At 40.2% G+C, this 21,180-nt stretch overlaps 1 protein-coding gene across 8 annotated transcripts in view; it reads right to left on the reverse strand.

Moving 5' to 3' along the window:
• RIMS2 (regulating synaptic membrane exocytosis 2) overlaps nt 1–21,180 on the reverse strand; it is a 345,902-nt gene that overhangs the window by 28,649 nt on the left and 296,073 nt on the right. For 5 of the 8 annotated variants that reach the window (XM_053395467.1, XM_053395473.1, XM_053395468.1 and 2 more), the window contains one exon: nt 10,873–11,114. The exons of 2 other annotated variants lie outside the window; for them this stretch is intronic. In XM_053395467.1, coding sequence (XP_053251442.1) covers nt 10,873–11,114 — 242 coding nt within the window. Of the gene's footprint in view, nt 1–10,872; nt 11,115–20,592; nt 20,839–21,180 lie in introns of all 8 variants that reach the window. One more of the 8 variants, XM_053395466.1, reaches the window with a different exon arrangement.

Raw genomic sequence — 21,180 nt, forward strand, 5'->3', positions numbered from 1 at the left:
ATTTCTACAATATGCTATATATGAAGCTGCTTTTGAAGTCTATTTAGAAACTTCAACTGCTATAAAATACAGCAGTTTGCTTATTAATGAAAACCAATCACATGAACCGTATCCTACCAATGTTAAAATATATCTGCTGGCTTCCTAGTATAAAATGTGGCCTGTATTCTCATTCATTATTTAAACATGGAAATTAATATCTTTTGACACCAGCCTTGTGCAGTAATATTCAATTAATTGTTAAGTGGTGATTTTCTTTCAATTGTTGCTAGGAAGGGTGCAAGCTGCATCATTTTCATTCCAGATATATAGGGCTAGGATAAAACCTCTCTGAGGATGCATATAAGACGCTTTCTTTATCTCAGCTCCTTTCATTCCAACTTCACTTCTTCAAACCTGCAGTTCGTCAAAAACAATCTTTATGAGCTAATCTGCCCTAAAAAGGATTAGTAAAGAAAACATTTCAACATTCCCATGCAGTATACCCGGAGAGAGCCATGATGGGATAATTAATTTCTAGTGACAGGGCATCAACCACACCACCTAATGAAGAACTCAGGCATACTACATAGTGGTAAGAACTAGAGAATTAAGACTCTTGCCACACACACACAAAAAACAAGGGCAAGCAAACTAGTTTTCTGTCCATCTTTACAAAAAGGTAACAGTAGACTCTAACCCAAACTTTGCCAACCTGGTGCCTGCCAGCCAGATATTTTGGACTATAATTGTAGTCCAAAATTGGAATTGTAATCCAAAACATATTGAGGGCATTCTTCAGTGAAGAGTGTTGTAATGTCTCTAGGGCTCTCTGGAGATACGTTTCTTAATGCTTAAGAGTCCATGGACATAAAGGTTCTGGACGATCATTCAGCTAAAGATTCAACTAAACAATGTTTGCTAGTTCCTGAGGAGAATCATAAACTAAAATTCCATATTTGAGCATGATGACAGTGCCATTTACAATTATTCCTGCATAAAAGGCTGCCAAGAGATCTAGCAGAGACAAGGACGGTGATCAAGGATCCAATAAATTAACCTGCAAAAATAACTGAGCAGACTTCTCAATTCCCCCACTGTAGAAATTCAAAACAAACTGGTAAAAAACTAAAAATCGGTACCTCAGCTGTATTCTTATGTTTAGGAAACTGGTAGAAAATTAACTCTGTGATATAAACAAACAAATCATACGATGTGATTACAAAAAAACTACTTTTGTAAATGACTTTTATCAAATGGAAGGGCATAGTCACATGTAATATGCCCTCCCCTCTTCCACTAAATGTATTAATCCATATAACATTACTCTCTTTTCAGCGAACATTACCCTCTTTTCTTATGAAGTACATGTGCTTCTCCTAATTGTAATAATTTTATTATCTAAGCTTCCCTCTCATGCACTCAGTGCTCAGAAGAGCTCTGCTTAGTCACTGCAACTGGTTACCAGGGAGGTTCTGTTCTTTATCTGCTGCTGGCATGGACTAAAGCAAGATGAAAAACAACTTGCTAAGAGATGCATATCATTCCAGAAATTCTCACAGGCTCAAAAGGGGGGGGGGTCAAATGAACCATAATAATATGTGCTACATTTTATTTGCAACAAAGCAATCTTGACCCTGGAGCCCAGTGAGTGATCAGGACCCTTGAGTCAGATACAGCAGCACCTTCAGTTGAGGGGCTGAAACAGGTTTCTGGGTCTGAGCCAGATGAGAGTGATCAGGGGTTCACTGAATCAAGTGGGAATCATGGGTCCACTGATAGGCAGGAGCCCACTGAACCAAATCCCCCAGCACATCAGAGGGACTTTCCCCTAGTTCTGAGTGTTTTTCACACCACCTTGCCAGTGCAATAGCAGGAGGAGATTAGGAGAAGGGTGGACAGCAGCTCAAAAGGCCACAGTTCACCTCCATCCCTCAATGAAAGTTGCTCACTAGGAGCTCTCCATGGTGCTGTGACAGCTGCTCTCATTTGCCCTCCTTGCAGGTGGGGGCGCGCGCGAACAAATAGGAACAAAGAAAAGCTAGAAAAGGTTAACAAACAGCATGCAACTTTTCTAGAAATAATTGCCATACTCCACAACATTTGACAAGTGAAAATAGGAGCATTCATGTAATACTTCATACTAAGGATCATCTCAGTATTGCTGAAGACTTCACTCCATCCACTTTATGCTGTATTCCTTTACAATAACCAACAGAACAAAGGTTTTTGATCATGTATCTGGACATGAGAATATGAAGATACAGTTGTACCTTGGTTCTCGAACAGAATGCGTTCCGGGAGTCTGTTCAACTACCGGAACTGTTCGAAAACCAAGGCGCAGCTTCCGATTGGCTGCAGGAGCATCCTGCAGCCAATCAGAAGCCGCAGAAGCTGCACCAGACGTTTGGCTTACAAAAATTGTCCAAAAAATGGAACACTCACTTCTAGTTTTCAATTGTTTGGGAGCCGAAACATACAAGTTCCAAGGCGTTCGGCAACCAAGGTGCTACTGTATACTTCTCACCTGCCTCAGGTTTTATAGTCACAGTGCATTTTCAACAACTAGCCATTATACAGAATCAGATGCAAATAATCTAACTAATACAGAATTCCAACCAAGATAAAATGATTATAGTTTACAGATATTATGATGGGTAGGATAAGCACATCCACAAAAGGTAACAATCAGTCTCCTATAACCCCCTATATTCTTAGCTGTGGAAAGCTGCTGGATTTGCCTTGAAGTGGCCAGAACTCCTTTTTGCGAATTCCACCTGATGATAAGGCCATGACCATTCTGGTCCAAGTCAATGTGACCACCACCCTTCCAAGGATTAAGGGTATATTGTTGCACTATACTCTCTGTGGGGGCTGCCACTGATAATTTATTAGGAGCTTAATCTGCATTCTGTTGTTGAAGGGTCTTAGTGAGCAGATAGCGCCAGAGGATCTCCAGGTTACCAGGGCATTACCAGGACATACTGATTTGCTGCTGCTGATTTTGACATTATAAGTGCAAAACAGTTTGGGAACTACATATATTAGAACAGCCTTTTCCACTTTATATTTCACTACATAAGGAAGTACTGCACAGCCTTCTCCAAGAGAATGCTATATTAACAAAATCATCCGTGTGCAAAATCCATATCACATGTCCAAAGAGAGATGCTATTTATTGCTGGTGCAAAATTACATAGTTCCTTTCCCTCAAACTATGAACACCTTTTAAGACGTAACTCAAAGGCTATTATTTAAGTAGTTTAATTCCTGCTCTTGAAAGTATATGGGGGTGAATTTAATTATATTAGCAGACTGTTGGGTTACAATATGAATTTGATTTATTGTCTTCTCTGCATTTTTACTTTTGTTCTGTAACCCATCATGAGCTGTCAGGAAGGTGAGGCCTAAGAATAAAGTATATTAAACAAAATTAAGCTGCAGTCTTTGAGTTGGAGCTGGATGTTCGAGGCAATGTGAAGGAGGTGAACACATTCCAGATCAGATCAATCTTTCAAGGGACACAGACTTCTTTACAAGGAAGAATATTTATCTGTCTTTTCAGTGCCAGCAGCCAGAAGGAATATGATGGAGTAAAGAAATACAACTGACATCAGGAAAGCAAACACTCCCTGTCCAAATACACAAACCAGAAAGATTTTTTTGTTCAAGCACAAGGACTACTATCAACAAAAATGTCAAGCTTCGAAATAGTTTCACTTGAGTATCAAAGAACTTTACAAAGTGTACTATGTTAATGAGATAAATTATTTCAGTTACTGAACAGGAATCTGGAATAAACACTAAGCAATTTTTCTCTGAGATGTAAAATTTCCAGAAATTTAATGCCATTGATTAACAAAAGTTAAAATTCAGGTAGAGGTGTGTGTGTGTGTGTGCGCGCGCGCACGTGTGTGTGTGTTGGGGGGTGGGATTGAAACATGTACCATTGGCTCAGATGGGAGTAGTACTTTATAACCTGCCCCCTTCATGCCCCCTCCCCAAATCATGCAAAAACTGGCTTACCAATGCTCACTTGTTGTTTACTGTAACTTTTATAAGTATCTGGGTGTATACACATCAAGCAATGGAACTTTTTGAAATCTCTAACTCAAGAGGGTTTCCCCCAAGCTAGGGGGGAAGTACCTGGAATCTGCCTCTACCCACCGCCGTGAGAGATGCTGTGAAGTCCTAGCCTGGCTGGGGAATTTGGAACTTAGGATCTACAAGAATGCCCACATATTGCTTGGGCAGGGCATTCACCTACCGACTACCTGTTAGATCCCATTAACCTCCTCCTGTGCTTTGCCATAGGGATGTGGGTGGCGCTGTGGGTTAAACCACAGAGCCTAGGACTTGCCGATCAGAAGGCCGGCGGTTCGAATCCCCGTGACGGGGTGAGCTCCTGTTGCTTGGTCCCTGCTCCTGCCAACCTAGTAGTTCGAAAGCACATCAAAGTGCAAGTAGATAAATAGGTACCGCTCCGGCGGGAAGGTAAACGGCGTTTCCGTGTGCTGCTCTGGTTCTCCAGAAGCGGCTTAGTCATGCTGGCCACATGACCAGGAAGCTGGCTCCCTCGGCCAATAAAGTGAGATGAGCACCGCAACCCCAGAGTCGGTCACGACTGGACCTAATGGTCGGGGTCCCTTTACCTTTACCTGTGCTTTGCCATAGTTCTCACAAGGGTAGAGAACACCCTTTAATTTGGTCCAAAGTACCAATCTTATCCTGAGGACACTGCTCTTATGAAGTTCACGGCAGGACTTCTGCCACAGTGCCTCCTCTCTTTCTTCTTCTCCTAAGCCTCCTTTCCTTCTTGCTAGTCTTCTTCCTCTTCATTCTTCCTCCTGCTTTGTCTCCTCCTTTCTCCTCTCTGCTCATTTCTTCTATAAGTTGTCTCTATTCATTTCAAATATAGTTTCTGTCCGCTGTACCAACCACTATCCAGCCACCCATCTGCTCCTTATCTTGTGGCTGAATATCTCATAAATTTGCAAGCTCCTGGTTCTCATGTAGAAAAGCACTGGTGGGCATGTCACTCATGAGCTTTCACTATCACTGTGGCTCGGGGAGCAGACAGATCCACCAAGTCCTGTTGCTGCCCAACAATATGCAATACTTCCTTCCTTACTCATTAAACCTAGATTTACTTTAGAAACATGAAATATCACATAGTTCAGCACTTAAAATTGTACATATTTATTACACCTAAAAGTATAAATGCCTTTCTTTTATTACAACAATAATTGCAAATATACTAAATGTTTAGAGATGAATTCGCAAGCTGCTACACCATGAAATGCTTAAGTATGTGACAGTTTTTGCCAGTTAGGAAAATGGGGGGGGGGGACCTCAATAAATGTTGAAAATAGAAGCCAGCAACAGTGTAAGAAGAAAATGGATTAGAAAAAGTACGTAGATTGTAGTATTATCATGCATAAATAGAAGACATCCAGAAAGTTCAGGAAATAAATATCTCTATAATGTAATTAAGTAGCAACAATACATTTGGCTATTTGGCTATATTTTATAATATTATATTCAAATGTATTTTATCATTTTAAATAGAAAATGCCATAGTATTTCAGATCATTGCCCCTAATTTATTGGAATTATACCCTTCTGTATCCCAGTAAATAATATATTTTTAAAAATAGTACCATAACTCATATTTCTCTAAATACAATCACCATTGAAAGATCCATAGCTTCCTATTCTGCACGTTCACTTTGAGCGTCATTCAGAAAATGGAAGATTTGCATTAACTTTTTGACTCTTTGTTCCTTGGTTTTGTGTGAGCATTCACAAATATTCATCAGTATATTTCACTTGATGTGGAAGCTAAAGTAATCTGAGGCCAGTAAAAAGCAAGAGCATGTTGTATAAAGGCTTTGCCACCATGTTGGAGGAAAAATAACTTGGCAGACTACAAAGGTCCAATCTTGGGACCAAATAGGTTCCGTATTCTGCAACATTTGAAAGTGCATAGGCTTTCGACATTTGCAAGTGTAGCTTTGTCAGCAACCTAAGCAAGGGTACTTGTAATGATACAATCACTATCTAACAGCTATAGAATGCACATAAATGCATTACTGTACTTCTCTATTACTGCTTCTATATATAATGGGTGAGATCCAATCTTACACTAGAGAACTTGATGAGACTTCCCTTCCCCCCACTTTGCAGCCCCCCTGCCATGGCCTGCCAATTTGCTGCAAAGGCGTCTGAGCCCTTAGAAACAGATGTAGGGTGGGATGGGTGTGAGCCTGTAGGTGGGAGGAGATGAAGGGGAGATCTCATTTGCATAGGTAGAAGCCTGTTGTGCAAGTGGCGACTATCTGGTGTCACCCAGTGCAGATAATCAACACTGTGCAAGTGGACTTCCACTCGGTACAATAGGACTTATAGAATCATAGAATCATAGAGTTGGAAGAGACCACAAGGGCCATCGAGTCCAACCCCCTGCCAAGCAGAAAACACCATCAGAGCACTCCTGACATATGGTTGTCAAGCCTCTGCTTAAAGACCTCCAAAGAAGGAGACTCCACCACACTCCTTGGCAGCAAATTCCACTGTCGAACAGCTCTTACTTCTCCTTCCTCTTCTCCTCTCCCACCCACCTGTTATCGTGGCCCATGAAAACTGGGGGTGGTTAGGATCGGGCCGGCCGACCAGATCAATTTCCCCGACCAAATCTATAATGAGGTGTGTCAGCAACACTGGGAAAAAAACCCTCCGATTTCCAGATGTAACATACAGTCAAGGCATGACTTGAAGGCGAATGATGCAGCAACTCTGCTGAATTCAAGCAGGTCTGGCCAGTGTCTGGATGGGAGAACACTTGAAACCTCTATGTCTTCTGTCTTCAGTTCCACAGAAGAAAGGCAATACATAAATGTAATAATACATTTTGACATAGTAAACAAGTAGCAGAGAAATATTATAGCTCGACTGGCACAGAGACATTATTTGGAACCCAAACAACTTCCGAAAAACATTTCTGTTATATTTAAAAGAGATGTTGCAGTAGTTGAATTAGCGTATGCAGTCCTGTGCTCTGTCACAGCTACGTGTATGAACACTTTGGTTGGTATGTATGAAAAGGTACATTATGGAAACATCTCAAAGCATTAGATTATACTGACGCTGAAGGAGCGTTGTACTGATGTCACAAGCACGTATTTCACAAGGCAAATATTTAGAATTTGAGTATTTCTCTAATGTGGCATAACACGTTTTTGGAGTAATTCTTGTTCATTTACCCTTTGTTGCTTTTGAGCTCAGTATGTAATAGCACTGGTTAGCAGTAATATTTATAAATAAAAATGTACTTCCTATTACTCGCTTTATTCTTTTAGGGGACATCCCTTCCAACTGCTAGGTAAAGATACTCTATCAGACTTCTGTTGACTTTTTAAAAAACCTAGCAACATTAATTTCCATTTCTGTTAATATAAAGAGTGACTGGTTTTTCTTTATTCCTGTTTTCTGCCTATCAAGAAACACAGGTGTTTCATCTAAGGACAGAGAAAGAGGCCTGGGTAAAAGCTAGCTTTTGTAATTGCAGAGACTGGGAATCAGCCATAATTATGCTTTCCCCCCCAGAAGGCCTTGGTGTAGCCCGCAATGCTCCCCAAAGAGCCTTATCCATGTACCTGCTAGTTCCTTTCACATTCTGCCTTAAGACTACAACCAGACACAAATGCAAGGAATTACTATCCTCTACATTTTTTTACTCCCCACCTCTGTGTTTTGTTCACCATCTAGCCTGATGAACAGCTCCAGGAAACTCAAAACATTCCCAATTATAATTTATCAGTCTATCATTCTATCTATCTATCTATCTATCTATCTATCTATCTATCTATCTATCTATCTCTGTTGGCCTAATAAAGGTATTTTCCTAACCTGGATTTTGGAACTTACAGAACAGGGTCACTTGTTTCTTACTATGGGCCAATTTACCTCAATCTACAGCGTGTAAACACAGCCTTTGCTGACATTATACTGACATGCCATATAATAAGTGCCAAGGGAAAAGAGTAAGGGCAGATAGTAAAAGAAGCTTGCAAGATCCTGGAGCAAATGTGCTAGAGAGTGTAAAGAACTGTGCTTATTCTGTCCCAGTTCACCCAATCAGCAGGCAATAAAACTTCTATAACTTGGAACAGTTGTACAAGTAACTTGGAATAAGTTATGGTAACAAGGAGGTACTGTCAGTTGCACAACTTGGTGGTACAAAAAACAACAACCAATTATTGGAAAATATTTACGTATTATTTATATGCCCTTCTAATGTTGTGTATATTGTAATATACATAACACATATTGTAAGCACAAATTTAAAAAACTGCAACGTAACTTTACAGTGATAAATAGGAGGAAAAAATACATCTACATATTAGTCAAGACATCAGCTACTGTATGCTAGTTATACAAAATTTACTTCTGGAACATATCTGCCAGAGTCAAATGATTTCATTAAGGAGCTTTCCCCTACAACATTATACATTTATTTTAACCATTAGAGCATTAGGGAAACAAGATGCTCATTGCATGGCCTGCTTAACATAAATGATATTTATTTTAGTGTCTGGCAATATTTTCTCCAAAATCATAGACATTTGGGGATGGTATAATGATACAAAATTAAAATTTACATCATATTTATTATGCTTTATCATGTTGGTCATCCAAGTGAATCCAATCCTGGTTATAATTAAATATTAAATACTATGCAAAGTGCATATCATTCAGTATATGCACTCCATTCCTTTACTTTTCATTAAATGTCCTTCCTGACAAAAAACTTAACAATGAAGTTCTACCCAGTAAACTAGTAATTAATATTCTGCAACTTTGTGTGCATACCAGCCCAACAACTGACTTGGAACATGAAAAAAACACCTCACACCATTTTCTTTAAAACAAAATGAGCTTTTTGGATAGATGTTTGAAAGGTACATTGTGGGGAACTGTAACCCATAAGGCCATTCTGCGAAAAAACTGCAGTGTTCTTCTGTAATCAGTTATGTTTGCAGAGATTCAAAGGCAAATCTTAAAGGAAGAGTTGTCATTGTATTGAGGGATGCAAAATTGTATAGCCTGTATGAATCCCACTACCTTTTTACATGCCAACTTGACCAAAGAGCTGAAGAGTCAGTCTTTGGACTTGCTCACATTGGAGTTTAATACAGAGTTTAATACTGAAGTAGCTTGTGCCCCTATTTTATTATTTTATTATATTTTATTGCAGTACCCACACAAGATCCTTCTCATCCAAGTGGCAGCTTGTACCCCCCCCCCCCCGCTAAATATATATCTTCCCAATAATCTGATAAGGGAAGAAAATTCAATATGAAACCTCATGTAACCCAACTGTAGCATGCACTATTTATAAAATGAGCATTTTAATTCACCTGTTTAGCAATGTACATGTGGGACACATGAAGATCTTAGGGCAGCATTAATTATAGTATGAGCCTTTACAGATATGTACTGCTATCTAACTCCGTCTTGTGTATTTTGATATGACTTCACATAACCAGGAGAAATGGCTAGACAGTATGATACCTGTAGAAGCAAGTTAGCATTGCTGAAAATTAATCTTAAAAACTCAGCAGAACTTATTTAACAGTCCAAGTAACACTGCCCTCTAGAGACCTTGTCTGTTTAAAATATTCCTTACAATTACACTGCTAATTTAATCTTAAACGACTCATATTCACCTGATCTATCTAAAGATGATGCTACAACACTTGCTTTCGCACCATACTTTAAAACTAAATAGCCTTAAAAACCCGGGTGGCTCTCTTAATGCTAGGCAGCACAGAGACATGTGTTCTTGAAGACATGCTAACTTTTTCTATGGAGTCCAGAAATACAAATTTTACACACACACACACACAAATACACATTCACAAGCAACATGATTTGCTTGTGCAATAAATTCAATGTACAGTAATATGGCTCACTGTATTAGCTATACACCAATGTTATTTTTTCAATCTCCAAATGCTGTTTAGACCGGAATATAACCTGGGGATATCTAAAAGCAGGATGAATACTTCATTATAGATTTGTTTGTTTGTTAAAAGTACTTATAAATCCGCCCTTCAACTAAAGGACTGAGGGCAGAATTATACACAGTTTAAACCAAACATTAAACAAAAAATGGAAACAGTGTAAAATAAAATATAGATATGTACTTTCAGTTGCCTGCTTTGCACTTCTGTCTAAAAGTATTTAAAAATGTTCCCCCTCTTCTCTAGAACACTCAGAAGTTGGAATTTATATATAGCACCTAACAATCTGGTGGCACTAAATAAATGCTGAATAGCAGATCTAACTTTATCCTGTAACCAGTTACGGTGATTTACTGCAATTATAAGTACATTTTGAAGCTGAAAAGAAATAAAAAGTAACAAGAAGTAGAGTCGTAATTTAGTGTGCCTAAAATACAATGGACAACCTTGAAGATGATAAATACTATCCCACAGCAAAAGAAACGCAGAACATAGTCATAAGACGCATTTAAGGGAGGGGACAAGGGGAGAGGCAAGGAAAATGCACCGGCAGCATTTCAGCTGTCTTTCACGAACCATTAGTAACAATTCCCAGAATATAAACCCAGCAAGTCAGGTTGCTTCCTGAAAGGGAAAAAAAGATTACTGCATTCAGTGCGGTCCAGTGAGCAGACAAATACGATCCACAGTAGTCCGGTCTGAATGAGGTTCTGGTTAAATAAAACGGCTTGACAAAACACTGAAAGATAATAAGTTTAAACTTGCTCAGTCTTTTCCACCTAGAAATTTAGTTAATAATAATAATGCAGTTTATGTCTCATGAGTAACAACACCACAATGGGGGGAGGTGGGGGAATCTTGTTCCTACCAGTTTGGCTGAGCTGGGAGGTACTTCTGCTTTTCCGCGAAAGGCCCACGATTGCAACCATCTTTGCACCAATGCTGGAGCGCCGCTTTTTGCCACCTGTCCCCACAGTGCCCACTGCTGTGTCAGATTGGCTGCCATCGTTCTTCTCTAGTGTGTACATCTCCCCGCTGATGCTGGTGCTCTTAGTTATGTTCTGTCCTGAAGCGCCCATCTGTCTGCTTTGCATTTTGGATGTAAAGACACTGTCAGCCGGTGGATGGATAAACAATGCAGTAAACAAAACAAAAAGAAAGAAAGTAAAAGGGAAAAAACAGAAAAGGAAGGTTTCAGATGGAAAGCATAGGGAAGCTACAGGGACAAAGCAACTAACAGAGCTCCTATACATGTCTACTCAGAAGTACTGTATTTAATCGAATGTAATATACACCCTTTTTTGGCCAAATTATGTCGTGAAAATCAGGGTACAAATTAGATTTGAAGTCACCAGCAAATACTTTTTTGTTTTAAAGGATTTGAAAATAGAGGTGCGCGTTAGATTTGATGGCACATTAGATTCGTGTAAATACAGTAAGCTCCACTGTGTTCAGGGGGACTTCCTCCCAGGTATATGAGTTGAGCCTAATTCACACAGAAGGTAGTTAGCTTTGATTAGCAGGAGAAAAGGAAAACTTTCAGTTTCATGCTATTGTTAGTACCTGATTGTACTTGTCTTTCTCTGTAAATCTTACTGAAAGTATTGGCTCGCTGGCATTATTATAGCATTTTGTTTACACACAGTTTGTCAAACTGTAAAGACACTTTTCTGCTACACAATAAAATCTGAGAATTATACAGTACATGTTGTTATATTTTTATTCCAGAATTTAATGTTGATTTTTTTTTAATTAAAAAAAACTTAAGCGCTGATCCACTGATTATATATTTTCATTTGTACAATCTACTACTAAACAAGATTCCACATATTAAGAAACATACTGTTTAGGCAGGAGGAGTGAAATAAAACACAGGCCCTTTCTCAGCCAAAATGTTTAAGCTTCAAATCCTTCACAGAACCACTTTAGGGATTGCACCAAATTATTGCCCGAAGATGCAATTTCTTATTACTGAAAGACTTGCTTTATTCTGATATTATATTTGAGTGTTACTGTATTATGATTATACCAGGCAAGTATGTCTGTTTGCCATATCAGCTACCCATAGTTCCATACTTTTCCAGAAATGTTTTGAATGTAACATCAAGCACTGGGGAGCAGCCTTCCCTCCCATCCATCAGTAGCCTTAAACCAATCAGCACAATCTTCTTCCTTGGTTCAGAAATCAAATTTAGCAATATAGAAATACAGAATATGAGCTCTGAATGTGAAAGTGGGTGGAAAGGTGACTTTATATGGACCATTCATGAAGTTCAACACGTTCAACATCTTTATTTTCTTTGAATGTGTGAACAAGAAGCTTCCTTAAATAGGATGGAAGCCCACACATATACATAAATCTCCATACAGATCTAACTCTGGTAGACTAGATGGTACCCGAAACTGGGGAAATGCCAAATTCACTATGGCTCCATTCCCAAAGAAATGCACTCAGAGTGTGAACACAGCAGCTTCTCAACCCACAACTGTCAACATCACCTCACTGTGCCGTATGCAAATTCCCTAGCTATCCATTGCACAATATAATGGTGCATCAACAGGACAATATTCCTGTGCCGGTTATCAGAGGATGGTTTCAAAGCAAACACCACTGTTTTGGGGCAGAAACATATTCAATGGAACACTTTGACATACCTAAGGTTGGATTAGAAGGAGTCAGAGAACAGCTTCTGCCACCCAGGTAGAGGTCTGAACCAGGAACGTTACCCACAGTAAAGCAGTGGCTAAGTTCAAGGCCAGGGAACTAAATCATACTTATATACCACACTTTTCGCTTGGGTTTTAAGTAACAAATATCATGCTTCTGTGGAAAGCTGCATTGAGAAATTCATGTAAGTTGGTTTTTGTTCTTGCTATGCTTTGTTTAGTGGGGTGAACTGTGGTGCTGAGTAGAGCTCTGGGCATGTTTGGTGCATGTGTACCAGCTGACATATGTATGTCCTTAACAGGCCGGTGCCAACCAGTACACATGCACAGACCACAAAATCCATTCCATTTGGTGCTGCTACCAGGAAATCTCCCCAGTCCCTGCTGCTCCAGGAATATGTGAACTTGCCGGCAGCACTGACACTGCCCTCACCCTAACATCAGCACCTTGCGGCAGTGCTGGCATCTCCACACCGTGCTCAATTGTACACACCTCCATCTTCCTTGTCTTTTCTCTAAACTGCAAAGCCCCAAATGTTTTAACCTTTCCTCATAAGGAAGTTGCTCCACCCCCTTTTCTGAACCTTTTCCAGTACTACACTATCCTTTTTGAGGCGTGATGACCAGAACTGTACTCCTCATAAGTGTATTTCTCCATCTTCAAGAAAAACAGGGAATGCATATATTAATGCACTAATGTACTCTGGTGGTTTCTAGGGAAAGAACGAATGATTTTTAGTTGCTATGGAAATAAATTTTAATCTGAGTTATGACTCATCAAATGAACAGACCTCTGAAGATTTCTTAATAGAGGTTTTAACACAAGCCCTATCTCCTAGTCAGAGAAGCATTTCTTTAGTCAAACAATGTGAATAATAACAGAATGTTCAGAACAATTATGAAGCAGAAGCTACTTTTCCACCCAGTATACTATATGTGTTTTCATTGGCCTATTGGTATCAAAGGAAAGGGACAGTGTCAGTTTTTAAACTATAAAAATTCTAAAGGCCTCCCTTGGATAAAAACTGATCAGATTAATAGGCTTTATTTCTCATGGAGGTGATAAACCTGTGTCTGACCTGAACAAAGACTGCAGTTATGGACTCATATGATTGAATAAAAAATAATATATTGTCTCCTTCAAAGACAACTTAATGCCTGGGAGAAAAGTTCTAGTCTAGCCTCTCCCCTGACACATTTATTTTGTATGTGCAGGGAATGTTTCTATATGCATGTGAGTCCCATCTGCAGTCTATATAATATTCCCCTCTGATCTAGTTAGAAACCAAGAAGCTGTCATATACTGATTGGGACCACTGGTCCATCAAGCTCAGTAATGTAGTGTTCTAGCTCAGCCACCAGGTGTGGGAGACTTTAGGCTTATGAGACCTACTTTGTTTTTCACTAAAACCCTGAAGGGCCACCAATCAGAGCCAGTCAAAATACTAGCCTGAGGACAGGGGCAGACACATCCTCAGAATTAAGGAATAGTGTGCCTCTGAACCAGGAATTAGCGTTAAGTACTGAAAATAAGATCACAGTCCAGTCACAGAAAAATCCAGTCCTGGTTTTTCCCCAACCTTGCTTCTCTTCAGAAGTCTTAGTTTGGATGAAGAGGGGGTTCTGTTGTTGTGTTTATTATAAAAATAACTGGGTGTCAGAAACCTTTGCTGAGCTACTGCAAACCAGAGATCTACCTAACTACCTCCTACCAGACCTTGGTCTGCACTGACTGGCAGCGGTTCTCTTCAGAGATTCAGGGCACTTCCAGACAGGGGCTTCATAGGAGCATAAGAAGAGCCTGCTGGATCAGGCCAATGGCTCATCCCGTTCAGCATCCTGTTCTCACAGTGGCCTATTCTTCATACTGCAAATGCGTCCTTCAAATGTTTTTGGCAACAACTTGGCAACAAGTTGATTTAACTTCTCAGATTTTCTATGGGAAGATAAATTATCCTAATGAAATGGGGCAGGGTGAATACAGAATAGCATTTTGACAGCGGTGTTGTCAAAAAAGGCCTTGCATGAGTAAACTACACAGATCCCACAAGAAACACCCTCCGTTTCAAATACCTGCTGGGGATTGAACCAGGGGCTCTCTGCCTGCAAAGCCTGGCTTAGGAGAATGTTTGAGAAATCCTGGCTCAAAATAATGCTATTATTACCTGAAAAAAACATTTCCTCATCTTAGAAATGTAGTTTGGATTCCACTGTGTTATGCATTTATGCAAACTAGGGCCTGGTTCATGCAAAACGCTAAGCCAAACCATGACTTAGTGTGAACAGGCAACCATTTGGGCTGCTGGATGAGAGATTGTGACCACTTTGCTCCTCCTCTGGTCATTCTGCTGCCGTGCTGCACTGAGCTAAGCCATGGTTTGGCTTAGTGTGCCATCTGAACCACAGCTCATAGTTTAGTTCTGTCCAAGCAAACCGCAAGCTGCAACCATGGTTTGTCCTACAGTTTACAGCTTGTGGATTGTCTGAGAGAGTTAAACCATGAGCCCTGGTTTGGACGACATACTAATCCAAGCCATGGCTTACCTTAGTGCAGAAAAACCAGGGAGGAGCAAAGCAAGTGTGACCACTTCTCCTGGAACCTGTACAATTGCTCATTCATCTGTGCTCAGCTGGCATTGTGTCAGAATAAGGACTAGAATTTATAATCAGAATTAGGTAATAAGAACCTTAACGCAAACAAGGATCAAAAGTTTTGAGACCTTAAAATCACACCTAACATCTAACCTAATCAGTTAGTATTCAGAAGTGCTACAGTGGTTATTTAGCTATAGCCCTACTGCACTTACAGCCTGATAATCAGGGAGCTTCCTCCCAGATAAAGGCCAGGTCTCAAATTAAACTGAAAATAACGTCTCAGTTAAATCTGAAAATACCAAGTAAATGACCTGAGAGGCTGAACAACTTATCAGGCAGTAAATCATTCAAGCCATAAAGTGAGCAGTCTTTCTGGCTCAGCTTGTCAAATAAACATCCACATTTTTAATGGAGTGTCAATGACAATGTTGCTGCCATTAATTAGCCTTTTACAGGCAGTACTACTCTGCAAAACAAAAAATGAAACAAAAAGCCATCCATGCTTTAGAAGAGTGACTAAAATTATGTGCTTAGGGATATGTAATTGAGTTAGATAACTTTAATCATGAGTTCAACTCCAATTGAATTTATGTTCACCCCTAAGTGATTTTCTGAATCAGGAGAAAGAAGAATACAACCCTGCTTAAAGCTAGTAATAAATATTAAAATCAAGAAATGGAAGTAAGGCATTCAGCTGTGTTCTAAATCCAACATGACCCTGAAAGCAAACTGCAAAAAGGAGAATTTTTAATCATGTCATAAAAATGAGATAAATAATATAGAAAAAGCTATTTTCACAGTGTTTCACATTGGAGGCAATGAATTGTCAAAAATATCCAAGATAAAGAGAAATCATGACACAGCTGTAGGGTAAGAAGAGACATGGTTGACCAGTTTTATTCAATAAATTAAAAGCTTGCTGTGGAGAAGATTTCTCTAATTAGCAACCACACCAGAAGTTAAGGAACATCTAATATAAATTCTGTTATGGAGAAGCAGAGTGATAATGAGTATGGAAATAAAATTACAGGATGGCTAGATTTTATAATACCCAGGAATACCTTCGGTGAGCTAAATTAAGATACAACACTACAAATTAAACTATACTTGATTTTTCTTATACAAATAAAGTAATTGCCAATTAACATAGCCCTAGAATAATTTTGTATTATTTTTCATAATGTTAACATGTATGATTTTAAGGGGAGGGGAATCATGGAAGAAAACTGGTATGCATTATACTGATTTTTAGGAGTGTGTAATTTCCATCATTCTTTGTTTAGAGATTTAAAAAATATGTATACTTCAGCCATTGCACCTTTAAGCAAATACAGGGTGAGAATGCCTCCTTACCCATATCTATTTTCAACTAAAAGTTCTCCACCGCCCTAATCAGTTTTTATACCTGTAGGGGAAAGGATGTACAATGTACTCTCTCAGTGTGCTGAGAGATGGGGAAAGCCCCAACCCCCTCATGGAACATGTAGCTTAGCCATTCACCTTATACATAAACTACAAATAACTGGGCCTAGCTATATGCAAACATGTGTACAGAGTCTGTCGCTACCAAGACAGAAAGAGCTTTGGGAAGCCAGAATTTGGCAGTGCATTTCTTACCTGCCATTTCTGTACTCCAAATCACTCTCTCAAACTACTTCTTCCCACTTTTTGAAACCTGCGGGAGGAAAAGCAGCTCAGGAGGAATGATCTGGAGCAGAGAAGCAGCAGGATAGGAAACAGTTGAAGCATTTTATAAGCCCTGCTGGGACAAGAGGTAGTTTAATATCCCTTCTGACTCACCTCTTGCTAGAAGGTATTTGTTATAGAGCAGGGGTAGAGGGAAGCTGCAGTTTCCCAGATGTTGCTGAATGACAATTCATATCATTCCTGATCACTGGTGATGCTGGCTGGGGTTGATGGAGTCCAACAACCTTTGGAACGCCACATATTCCTTATTCAGTATTATAGAAAAGGTACAGAAGCCAATGGCTTTCTTCACCCTGATCCTTGAGTTATCTCAGATCTTTCTTCCATATCTGTTCTGTTGGACTGGTGCTCTTCTTTCTAGGCTCAAACCTACAGTGTCTAAGCTCACAACTCCTTCTCTCTGCTTTTTTGAAACTCTCCTATTTCTTTTCTCCCCTCTCACGCAGCATCCACTGTCCCTAAGGCTCCAGTTTATCAGCAGTCTCTGAATCCAATGCTACAGCTTCCTCTTCTAGCTATGTCCGCAGTCCACTGTCATGTTCAGATGAGTGACAGCAGCTGTGACTAAACAACCTAGCTTCTTATTTGGTGCAGCAGGGGGTTAGGAGCAGTGGCAGGTAGGGGCACAACACACAGGTTCTCCCTTCTGCCACTTCTGCGTTTCAATTTGACCCTTTTAAAAAATGGCATTAGATCTCTATTATTTGTGTTTAATGTATAAAGGTAAAGGGACCCCTGACCATTAGGTCCAGTAGTGGCCGACTCTGGGGTTGCGGCGCTCATCTCGCTTTATTGGCCGAGGGAGCCGGCATACAGCTTCCGGGTCATGTGGCCAGCATGACTAAGCCGCTTCTGGCGAACCAGAGCAGCGCACGGAAATGCCGTTTACCTTCCCGCTGGAGTGGTACCTATTTATCTACTTGCACTTTGACGTGCTTTCGAACTGCTAGGTTGGCAGGAGCTGGGACCGAGCAATGGGAGCTCACCCCATTGTGGGGATTTGAACCCCCGACCTTCTGATTGGCAAGTTCTAGGCTCTGTGGTTTAACCCACAGAGCCACCCGCGTCCCCTGTTTAATGTATAGTTATCCCCTAACTTTAGGGAGTTTTTAATAGAAACTTTGTGAAGAATTGGACCTATGAAATATTTTATGTATGTAAATTATTTTCAAAAGGTACTTGTCAGGCAGACTGTATTGAACAGGTCTGGTTCACATGACATGGCAAGCCAAACCATACCTTGCCAGGACCACACAAACATTTGAGAGGAGGCTGTAGGCATTTTGCTCCTCCCCAGTCTTTGTACCCCTATGTCTTTGTACTAAGCTAAGCCATGCCAAGGTTTGGCTAAGCTTGTCATTGCCAGAATCCAGGCTCCTCACTAACCTGAGCCCAGGTTTGGAAGACACACTAAAACCTTGCTTAGCTCAGCATGGCGTGGGAGTAAAAAAAATATTCTGAATCAATGAAAATGTCAGTTATAAAATGCTTGTGACGGCAAAGTAGAAGAACACAGATAAGAATAAAGAGATGACAGTGGGATGTAAAGATGTCCAATTTAATGGAATAATTATGACTTAGAAACAAAAAATAATCAGCGTAGGAAGCAGAATTCCTAAAGCATAAATGCTACGAATTACTTTGCTGCCACGACTTGACTCATTGAAGTGTTCATTGAAGAAAAAGTACAAACACTTTAGATAGGTGAAAAGGCTTCTCTAACCCGAAGGTTGTTTTTCATTTTAGCTTAAGATAAAATCTAACTTTTTAAAAAAACAAAACAAAACTTGCATTGTTCTTATGATGATTCCCTGTCCATGGCTGCAGTCTCTTCACAAGTCTCAGTGGCAGGGGGAAATCAGGGCTTGGGGCTTTTCGATTTCAGAAAGGCCTTGTACATTTCCCCATAATTTGAGCTCTGGATCAATTCCTAGCTTTCACTCCCCGTTTGCAGAGCGAGTGCAACCGCGGTTTAACAGTTCAGGCAAAATGACACACTGATATGCCTCAAACCAAGAAGGTGGGGGGTTGGATACTGCCACATGCTAAGGATGGGAAAGCATGGCCTCTTCAAACCTTCCACTCAAATCTCTTGAGGAGGACTTTCCAATGGAGTCTTTTTGCTGGCTGGTGAGGAAAGCACTTCCCATCCATACTGGCCCTGGCTATCCCTAGAAGCCCACTTCACCAGTCCTTGAGCCCTGACCCTTACTCCCCACTTCCCTTCCTTTGTAAAAGCAGATGACTGCAGTGATGAAACAACTGAGAGGGAGAGAGTCCCCCCTCCTGCCTTCCCTCTCTAGTGCCCTGGTGCAGTCATTAGGAGCACACTAGAGCAATGGAACCCAGTGGCCCATGGATGATGTAGTTTTACTGAAGGTTATTCTATCCGCAATAATGGGGGAACAACATCCCCCATTGGGCTCCCATTGTGCGCTGCTAATTAGTGCACTAGAGCATCAGAGGGAGAGAGTGGGAAACCCTCCTTTTCGTTGCTGCCATGCCTATCTGCTTTTACAAGGGGAAGGAAAGGAGTTTGTTTTGGGAAGTGGGGAAGGCTTTATGTGGAGCTTCTGGGAACAAGGGAGCGTAGTGGGGATAGGTGAGGAGGGGGAGAGAACTCCCCTCCAGTTTGTACTTTAAACTCACACCATCAGAAACTATATTGTAAAAATGCAGCACTGTCCACTTGCACACCAAGAAACCACCAATGTAATTTAAAAATGAATGATTTCAGCCTTCTACAGTGTACTCAGAGTTCACATGCACTTCTCACTGGGTGATAGTTCTAGAAAAATCAGTGGGATGTATTATACATAGCAGAGTGACATAGAAGTAACTTACAAGAATGAAAAGCCACTTTAAGTTCTACACACTTACGTATCGCAAATATGATTACTATACAGATGAGCAAGATCAATAGTTCCCTTCTCTTACATATTAGGTAAAGCACATATTCTTTTGCAGTGATGTCACCGGAAAAGAATACTCTAAAGTAGTCAATGTTTGGAACCTTAAAAACTTCTGTAACATCCCTGTCCTCAGTACTGTAGTACTAATAATAGTACTCAGCATTTTCTATAGCACATTACCCAAACTAGTTCAAGACTCCGCATGCAGCATTCAGTAGCGAATTCTTAAAACAAACAAGTATTATTGTCCCTACTAATGAAATACCAGCCATTATGGAGGGCACTAAAAAGCCCTTGGAAGAGGAACACATTGCACTCATTCATGGTGTTGCTGTGCGTGAAGATCAAACCACCCATTGTTAGAGTGAATATATACTGTATTCTGTTGACAGCAGAGTTTAAGAAAGCTCTGGAGTTGGCTGAAAATTACTTTCATGAGTGGCTGATTTGAACCAAGGATGCTGATTTGAACCAAGGATGACTAGTTCAGAACTGGTAGGCTATACAGCAAGCTATACGTGGCTATAATTCATAATTTTGTTTGCAAAAGCAGCCCACTAAACTCAACTCTTAAAACATTATGGCTGAAATTAAAAATAATTGCAGGACAAAGGGAGTATAAACAACAAGCTACTGCGAGTGATGGAGGGCAAGCAAGGAATAGGGTCAAGTCATGAGGGAAGCAATGTTACGGGGATCTGTTTTACCTGAGATCATCTTGTGAGTATCGCCTTTGCAAATCCTCTTTATTTTTTGTTTCTGTCCCTTCCTCAGTTTGCTCCTCTTGGGTCCCTTCATTCTCTTCTGCTTCTTTGTTCTCCTCCTTATCACAGTTCTCTGTCACCTCTTCCCCTTCCCCTTTTTCATCCTCCTTTTTCTCAAGATCCTGATTCTCCTCATCTTCCTCAGGGAATATCTCCCCCTCCCCTCCCTCTTTTCTTTCCTCACTTGATCTTCCAAAGTTAACGAAAATTGAGGAAGCATGCAAATAAACAAAAAAGAAGACAGAAGCTTGTTAGGACGAGTGGACAGAAGCGAAACATGCATTCACTAAGGGGCAAAAGAAAGTGAATTGACAAATCATACAACAAATGGAATTATGCCACGATGACAAAAAAAGCATGCTGGTTAATTACTTGGCATAGTCTAGGTAATGATAAAGGTATAGTCAGTTTTTCTAGAAGTAACTAAAGGGCAGATATATTGTACAATAAGCTAAACGAAAATAAACAATACTCAAAATTAGTTCTTTTAAAATTAGTATGGGTAGTTTCCTAGCAGTTAACCGTGTGTGT

This window comes from Podarcis raffonei, chromosome 7 (assembly GCF_027172205.1).
Source record: "Podarcis raffonei isolate rPodRaf1 chromosome 7, rPodRaf1.pri, whole genome shotgun sequence".
Classification (NCBI taxonomy): domain Eukaryota; kingdom Metazoa; phylum Chordata; class Lepidosauria; order Squamata; family Lacertidae; genus Podarcis; species Podarcis raffonei.